This window comes from Plectropomus leopardus, chromosome 9 (assembly GCF_008729295.1).
Source record: "Plectropomus leopardus isolate mb chromosome 9, YSFRI_Pleo_2.0, whole genome shotgun sequence".
In the NCBI taxonomy this organism is placed as follows: domain Eukaryota; kingdom Metazoa; phylum Chordata; class Actinopteri; order Perciformes; family Serranidae; genus Plectropomus; species Plectropomus leopardus.
In genome coordinates, this window is record NC_056471.1 from 14,955,216 (window position 1) to 14,964,313 (window position 9,098).

Here is a 9,098-nt window from a genome sequence, read left to right on the forward strand (position 1 = left end):
AAGTGTAGACAGACCTTGCATCAGAATACAGAGGGGGTAGATCATTAGCATCTGCGGCAAAATATGCACTAGCAGAGAGGGAGAGCGAGGTAGAGACAGACGTGGAGAGAGAGGGAAAGAGGTGGGGTTGACGGGCTGAGGGAGAAAGAACGATGCGTTTCGCCATTCGTCCTTTTTTTGTTTTACACAGTTCCCAAAAAGAATAAGAGAACAAATACATTTTTGAACAAAGGCATGGCTCTTGAAGTGGAAGCCCGTTGGGGGTCGTGAGGTGGCTCCATTGTGGGTTACAACAGAGTGAAGCCACAACGCAACTGCACTCCCAACTCCTCTCCTGCACCTCCCTAAACAGAACAAGCTCAGCGCTTGAGCTTTGATATGCGAGGAAGAGCCTTGAGTCAGAGCAAGAGGACATGATGGGCTACACCATCCCTCTCACACTTTTAGGGATATCGCTCGTCTGTCTTTCTAACGTTTGGGTTATAGACTGTGACAACACTGGTTGAAATATTGTCTCTTAACATGAGAAAGGGCTGAGAGAAGCACAGTCTGTGGTTTTCACATTGAGTAAAAGAGTTTCCTAAAAGCATGGCACTATGAGAAAGTTCTGATGCGAAAGCTGCTGAATGGCTCTTGATTTGCAGCCAGGGACCAAAATAATGCCGTAAACAATGACAGGAAATGACAGATTTCAGGATTTTAAGCAACACAAGGAGGTTTGAGATTTGCCAAGAAAAGCTGCATGTGGCGCTGCGTGGAGAACATCATTTTTTTAAACATCAAGAAAGAGAGATTAACAACAGTACTGATTAGTGTTCGGCTGTAGTACATCCTCTTACATGTGTGTGTGTGTGTGTGCGTGTGTGTTTAATTTGTTTGTTGAGTTGTAGCAGTGATGCAGATTTCATCCATGAAAATGGACAATTGTTACTTTGCGTTGCTGTTTTTGCTGCCTTTTGCTGTATTATGCTTGTATGTAGACATTTGTTCAAGGCCAAAGTTTTTGTTTCAACTTTGAGGAGGACATATATGCTTGCACTTTATTTCCTGCATTCTAGTGAATTTTTATGTGCCCATTTGTGCCTTTTCTGCATCAGTTTATGGTATGATGGTCTTTAATTTTGTTAAATATAAGTCCTCGGCTACTTTCATTTTTTTATTGATGGGGACAAATGTTCTCAATATTGAGGGTAGAGTGTCCCCTGCGTCCCCCAAAATCTACACCTATGCATACACTTGCAAACTGTCCAGGTAGATGGTTTCACAAACACGCTGAGCTTTAACCAAGGAAATGCAGAGCAGAACAACTGCTGCCAACACGGCGAATTTCAAACAATTACAACCTTAAACATCTCCGAAGCAGCATACAGGCACACAGCAGGAAACATTAGTTAAAGTCTATAGACAGTCACTGTGTATATGGCACACAAATGCCTGCATACATGTGCACACGAACACACACACACCTCATCAGGCCCGATTTAGAAAGTCAATTTGGGATCAGGAGACCAATTATCTTAATTATTTTCCTTTTCCCTCCATCACTCTCTTCTACTTGTTTTCCTGCTTTCTATTTTAGCTGTGTTTGCATTTGTGAGTATTTTGGTTAGTGCATTTCACAACACAAAATTACTCCAAAGCTCCAAGAGGAAAAAAAAAAAAAACTTAGGAGGGTTCTTGTCTACATAGGCTTAAAAAAACCCAAGCTGTTTTATTTTCATACTCAAACATGTAGCAAGAATTTCTTGCCCAGGGAACAGTGGCGGATGAATAATGACGGTGCAAAGAGGCTGTTATTATATTCTGCTTGAAAAACCAAAAGAAACAGCGGTTAAACCTTCAGGGCCAGTCTGCTCAGCTGCACCCTTGCAACAATTCAGCCTAACCTACACAGATATTGCCCAATTGTGTGTTACAGCTCATTCGCTACGGGGTGACAGCATCTCGCCAAGCACATTTGCAGAAAAGAAGGTAATTATCATGTGATGGATTTCACCTGCGCTCAGTGAAAATAACCCTGTGCATGTCTAAGCACAGTGAGTTTAAAATATCCCTCTCCAAAAAAAAAAAAAAAAAAAATCTAACAGCATACAGAAGAGGGGAAAAAATTGCCTAAAGATTAAATTGCTGGAAGTCTATGTGCTCAACAGCAAGGGCCAGTGTGTATCACAAAATCTAAAATGAAATGGAAATTTAGATAAGCTTAATATCTTCAAGAGCATGTTGGATCTAGATAAGAATTCCTCATCTCCAGTGTTTATAGGCATGGGAGTCATGCATTAGTGTTATCATTAATACAGGGTTCAATTGGAGAACAGTGATTGAAACGGAGAGTTTCTATAAGATCACACTGTGCACATTTTCCCCAAATGAAAGGGTGGCTTTCTGTGATGTGAAGTCGTGGTTTAAATCCACTAATAAGCTGCATACAATTAACATATAAGATGATGGAATAAAGGATGTGCATGTATGAGGGGTGTACGTGATGAAATGAAGGGTGATGTAATATAATGGCTCTGTATGAAGAACCAGTGGAAATATTTGATAACACAGATGTCGGACAATAAAGTGGGAGAACAAATATACATATATATTCATATTTTTATTTATATTTCATTTCTGGGAGGATATCTTGTACACCAAATATCCCATTGGCAGTTAAGCGCATTCAATGTGTTTAGAAGCCAGAAACAGTCACTTGTTTTAACAAACACAATTACAAAATAAAGATAACCACAAAATAATGAACTGCATGTATATAACATACAAAAGAATCCCATGCCTACTCAGTAGGTAACTTCAACATTCCAGCTCTTGAAGATGTGGATATTTACACTTAAGTTTTACAAAAATATACTTTATAGTTTTTCTCCTTTTTTGCTTACATTCTAATGAAATGAAGCGGTGCCCTCGTAGCTCGTCCCTTTTCCTCCCTCTGAGTATGACTTACATTCTGTAACAAAAATATTCCCTCAACCCTTAAGGCGAGATGCAGTGCATCCTCTCTCGCGCGCAGCCGAGTAACAACATCAGCAAGGCTTCACAAAAAGGCACCAAATAACGGGAGCGTTTGTCTTGTTTTGTTTTGTTTTTTTTTTCTTTTTTTTGAATGTTTTTTTCTTTTCTCTATTTTTCCATATAACCAAGCGATATGTCACATGTGAGAAAGAGAGAAAGAGATAGTACCAGTGGATGATATTTACAAACAGAAACTAACATCACTCTTACTCATGCTTGAATACTTAAGTGCTTTTTTTTTCAAACAATGTCAAAACGTATCACAGCATCATCACTACATAATAGAGAAAATATGTAGAAAATATGGCCCTGCTCACTTCAAATAATACAATGCAAATATGCAAATAATTTTTCACATCAATGGTACCAAAGAATGATAAAAACAAAACATGGCACATGTACAATATACATATATGGTAGCTTATGTATATCATTCAATGTCTTTTGTACTGTATGAGTGCCTGCAAGGGCAAATGTGCCTTAGCACCACAACTGTTGGCAATCTGTCTGTCTCTTGGTTGCTGTGTACCTAATGGTAGAGACCCGTCAGTGCCGGTTTCTACGCTCTATCTGTTGAGTCCCTTATGCATTTGAAGTGCTGCATTTGTTTTACAGAGACAGAAAGAAATCCCTTTTCATCTTCTATTGTCTTTGCCCAGTCCTTGACATGTGTCTTTTTCTCTCTTTCAGGTAAATCTCAAGATTCACCTAACGCTGCACAGGGAGCAGACAGAAAAGTGCTTTTTGGAGGGGAAAACAAAGTCTTTTGATGCTGATTTCTTTCCCCTCTAAGAACCTTAAGGAAGGAGAAGTGCGGAGAGACTTTAAAAAGTTTTTCTCTTTGCTCTTTCTTAGCAGATCTCGATTGTCCTTGGGGAGAGAGTGGTCTGCATGTCTGATAGCGGGGTGGGGACTGGGGAACTGTAGATGTTGGAGGCGACTGAGGAAGGGAAGGAGGAGGCGACCTGGGACTGAAAGGTGCTGGACATGGACACCGACGGGTAAGTGGTGGCGATGGAAGGAGATGGATAGGAAGTGTGGACCGGAGAGGAGTAGCAGGAGGTGACTGGAGATGGGTAAGAAGACACTGGAGAAGGGTAGGAGGTGATGGGTGAAGGGTAGCTGGAGGCGGGTGAAGCGGCTGATACCGGCGCCGCCGTCACCACCACCGCTCCTGCTTTTTCTGCTTTCTTGTCCTTCTGCCGTAGGTGGATCTTTGTGTGCCTCTTCCTCTCATCACTGCGAGCAAACTTGCGTCCGCAGATCTCACAGGCAAAAGGCTTCTCGCCAGTGTGAGTGCGAATGTGTGTTGTCAGGTGGTCGCTGCGGCTGAAGTTGCGCATGCAGATGCGGCACTGGAAGGGTTTCTGGCCCGTGTGGATGCGGATGTGACGTGTCAGCTCATCGGAGCGGGAGAAGCGACGGTCGCAGGTCTCCACGGGGCAAGCGTAGGGCCTCTCGTGAGGAGGCGTCTTGCTCGGCCGGGTGGGGTACTTGCGCATGCGGCTGGGCTTAATCAGCTGGGACTGGTAGACGCTTTTTAAGTCCTGGGAACCAGTTTGGGTGGCAAAGGCCTTGATGGTGGACAGAGGAGTGAGGGAGGGCTGGCTCGACTGACTCTGGAAGGGTTTTTGGTCAGGAGGCACCAGGCTGATCTCTCCCTGCTGCTGAGGGAAGAGGTAGTCAGGAATCATGGGCACAGGGAAGCTGGTGTTGCAGGTCTTGCCGTTGGGGTAGGCCGGAGGAGGGTACTGCACTGCTCCGGCCGAGCTGGGAAAAGCCTGGCCCTGGTCCGGGAAGATGTCAGAGTTGGGGCTGGAGTAGGTTGGAGCGGCTGAGTAGATGGGGTTGGGCTCGCTGTGGTGAATTGAGGAGCTGAGGCTCTGAGATGAGGAGGAGGTAGAAGAGGAGGAAGTGGAGGATGGGGCAGATGAAGAGGAGGACGAAGTGGTCTGTGAGGCAGCGGAGGAAGAAGTGGGGGCAATATTGCCCATCAGACCAGTGAACAAGCCCAAGATGGGCTCCGCCCAGAGACTGTTGCTGCAGGTGGTGGCGGGCTCCAGTGTGAAGCGGCCCGTGTAGGAGATGGGGGGCAGCCTCTGGGTGGGGTAGGTCTGCTCTCCCACTGACTTCTCACAGTTGAAGGGGATATCAGGTAACGTATCTGCAGGGAGCACAGAGAAAGAGGAGACATTAATCAAACTGTCAATATCCAGAGAGAGGGAGAGGGGGAATCCTGCCAGAGCAGTGGACAGTGTGTCACCCCTCTCTTCTGAGACCGATCAGTCAGGTGCCCACGCAGAGAAACCCCCTCCAACCAAACTCTTTCCCCCTAAACTCTCAAACTGTCTCAACAGGCGCTGCTGTAGAAGCTTTCTATGCTTGCATTTTCCTCCGCTCACACTCTCTCGATCTTTCTTTCATTCCTCCTGTCTTGCACACACACACGCACAAACGTGCACATTCTTGAAGCCCATCACAGAGCCTGAGGCAATTGATTACCGAAACTGCAGTTCAGCTGGTTTTAGGAATGCAATTTGAATTGAGCTGTAGGAGTGTCTAGAGGCATGCAGTGACTGAGCAGTGTTTGAGTCCTCCGAGAGTCGACAGGGATTTAGAGCTATCAATAAATTGATATTGAGTCAGATGTTTTTATTTGTTTTGTTGTTTTTTTTTTAAATTCCCTCTCTCTCTTCATATGCAATTTTATTTTATTATTGTGTCCTGTCAGATCAGCTAAAAATTAAATTTACGTTCAGCCTGCAATTTCACTTTAAATAAAAAAAAAATTCTCTTCACAAGCCTTGATAAAACAAATTAATATAGACTTGTTACTTATGTCAGCTTCAGTTATATAATCAATTAATCATGTGAATTAACACTACACAGCATAAACAATATTTAGTTAAGCAGCTGTTAAACTCTTCTCTTGTTTTAGTATAGCTTAGCAGATTGCTGTAATCTTTAGTTCAGTTTGAGGCAAAATTTGAGCTCTTACCTCCAGCAAGGTGGTCGTACTGTTCTCCTGGCTCCCCGGAGCCAAAGCCTGCACCTTCGGGTGCGGAGGCGGTGAGGAAGGGGGTCCCTGCAGAGCTCAGCATCATCACTTCCTCCAGCTTGGGGTAGTTATCCATGGGGGAGTGAGGGAAGCTCAGGGGCTCTGAGATCTGCAGGGCTGGGAGGATCATCTCGGTCTTGGCTGCAGCCATCCTCTGCTGGTGCTGAGCTGTGCCGGTGGCTGGTGAAGAGTGCAGGGAGGCTGGGTGCACGCTGGCAGAGCGGTGCCTCGCAGGTGGAGGGAATCACTTAGCCCAGCTCAGGGAGCGCGGCACACTTCTGCTGATGTCTCGGAAGATGCAGTTTTCTGTCTCACTCCGTGACTCTTGCTCTCCAGTTGTCCTGTTGTTTTCCTCTTTCTCTCAGAGATGAGTAAAGATCCACTTGTCTTTTCAGAAAAAATCAAAAGTGTCCTTTATACTCATTACCTAAGATCCATCGAAATGAATCAACAGATCAGTCTTGATTTTGTATCTATGTATTAAATGGCTCATCCAATTAGGTTTTGACCCTCTTGGATGGATGTTGTTTTGAATTGACTTTGTACTTTTGTTGTGATATTTCTCAGTAAGGGAGTTCTATGTGTTTGTCTATCTATCTCTGCTCTAACAGTTGCTCTTGTGGGCTCTCAGGGCTCTCTCTGAGCTGAGAGGTTTCCCCGCTCCTTTTATACCCTCTTGCCGTGACGTAGATGTCCATATATGGAGCGGAGGAAGCCCATATTTAGGCACTGCAGTGGAGGACACATGACGCTGGCCTGGGGGGAAAGCAGAGAGGAGAGACTTTATATTAAGCTCTCGCAGTAAATTGCGAAGACAACGCCGCTCTTCCTCTGTCCCGAATCAATGTATCTTCATAGCAGAACAGCTCCGCGAGACAGCAGCATAATTCTTGCTCTCTCCCCGTCGCCCCATAGATTTGATTTGGATTTCCCATCTGTGCAGCAGGCTGCGCTGCTGCCGGAAAGCCCGGCTCCGCCGTGCCTTATAAGGTCGTGACTACATAAGGACCTATTCCGGTGGGTTTCCATTTCCCTGTCCTTATTTGGAACTTCCTGAGGCAGCGCTGATCGCTGCTTGGCAGTGAATGAGAGGCTGGAGTGCAAATCATGTCCAGCGCTCACAATAACTAATGTCAGCAGCAGACTGCTTCTCTGTTTTAAAGCACAGCTCCAGCTCAACTATTAGACTTTATGTGAAAGACTTTGTGCAACAGAGGAACTGCTTTATATGTTGTTTTTTTTTCGTGTTGAAATGTGAAGACTGCCTGCTTGTGCGCTAAATACGTTTTAACCACAAATGCAACAATTTAGTGTATTATGATACACACACATTTTCAACTAAAACAAGCAAAAAATAATTCAAAAGTGATCTTAAGCTTTTCTTTTCTTTTTTTTTTTTAGACCGAGGCATACTTTTCACACAGCCTTTAAAGCCACATTGTCATGCATTTTTTAATCAATCTATTGGATTATTGATTATGAATAATTTGCCAACATGTTAAATCGATTTTGGCAGTCAGTATTATACAGTTTAATATACCCTATAGATGAGTTTATTTCTAAGCAATGAGCTTAAAATGTTGATACTGTGCAAACTCTGCTGGCTGGTAGCAAACTTCCTCTAAATTAACTTTCCCTCTTTCTCGGCTGTGTCATTGATTAATGAGAACAGATAGCCGCGGATGCTGACGAGGTGCGGGGCGATCCGTCTAATTGAGGGGTGTCCCCGGCTCAATATTCGGGGAATCTCTCTGCCACTCAGCGGCCTAATGGGCCGCATTTACAAGGCTGTGCACAGCTGCCAGGACGCCTGCGGGATACCGATGTTCCCCCCGGCTGCTCCAGCTTGGGCTGGCGCGCCAGCAGTCCTCGGTGGATGCTGACGGGAAATCAATGTGTTTCCCTTGCTGCTGACTGGATCTATATGCGAGCAACCTCATTGGGAAACATCGTGGGCAGGACACTTTGAGGTGGCCTGAGAGAGAGCGAGGAGAGAAGAAGAGACAGAAGAGAGATGCTGCTATTGCGTTGGAGAGGGCAGCGCAGGTGAGACTCCCTGTTTTTTTTTTTAAAAAAAATATTGTTTCATTTCGAAATTACTCAAAATACTGATTGCATAGCTCTCAAATCATGTTCAACTGCCCTCCATCTACAGGGGCTAGTGCCACAATGATATAATCACGATCAGCTTAATCCAGGATGGAGTGACATATTATTGCACTAGATAGATAGATAGATAGGTTCCAAACAGGTTCAGCCACGGGATCCAGATTTGGTCCCTTGTCATTAGTTCAAGGTCCACACATTTGATAAATTGCCACATATTCATTTTCATCTCACAAAATGTAAATAACACGTGGGCTTAGAACACAATAAAATAAAATATATTGCAAGAATAAAATGAAATTTCTTAAAACTTAGTAAACAAATAGCACTGCAACCAAAAAAGTGCATATAGTCCAGTCAGAATGGACCGTGACCCACCAGTTGAGAGCCACTGAGATAGATGGATCGATAGAAACAACATAATTCAGGTACACACAGTAGGTTTTTGGTCTTTACTGGATTGCATTCTCTCCCAGGCGTTTCCCATTCAGCCTCTGGCAAATCTCTCTGTTTACCCCCATTAGACTGATAGCAAAATTCTGTCATATATTATGGATGATCTGGAGCAGAGGCTCCTTCACAAAATCCAAATAAGCCTGAAGTGGAGGGCGCAGCTGGAGAATGTGTAATGTTGTTTATTCATACAGTTAGATACGTATAAACGCTCAAATCTAATCACTTTTGAAGGTATGTGGCACTGCACAGCAATGCTGTATTTTAGGAGTAAAATGGTGCTCCCACTGCACACGCACGCTCCAAAAACTTGAGTTTACTTTTTTGTTTTTCAGCAAGGGAAATGCCGCTGTGGCTCCAGACCTGAGGGAACAAAGACCAAAAGCTCAGGACATGATGATGGTGAGTTGCACAGAGTGACTGTAACTGTGTGGTGATACCAAACTCCTTTCTGCATCCGCTG

General features: G+C 44.3%; 1 protein-coding gene across 1 annotated transcript; it reads right to left on the reverse strand.

The window, feature by feature from the left end:
- Window positions 1-2,583: 2,583 nt before the first annotated feature.
- On the reverse strand, window positions 2,584-6,708 carry egr1 (early growth response 1). Its single transcript, XM_042493133.1, has 2 exons — window positions 6,017-6,708; window positions 2,584-5,182 (listed from the first exon to the last, which is right to left on the reverse strand). Exons 1-2 carry the CDS (start codon window positions 6,225-6,227, stop codon window positions 3,870-3,872), a joined length of 1,524 nt encoding a protein of 507 aa, XP_042349067.1. The 5' UTR covers window positions 6,228-6,708; the 3' UTR covers window positions 2,584-3,869.
- Between the last annotated feature and the right edge of the window lie 2,390 nt (window positions 6,709-9,098).

Coding starts and splice junctions, on each gene's coding strand:
- egr1 (XM_042493133.1), bottom strand. CDS start 6,227: ATGGCTGCAGCCAAGACCGAGATGATCCTCCCAGCCCTGCAGATCTCA. Junction 5,183..6,016: donor GTACGACCACCTTGCTGGAG/GTAAGAGCTCAA, acceptor TGCTCCCTGCAG/ATACGTTACCTGATATCCCC.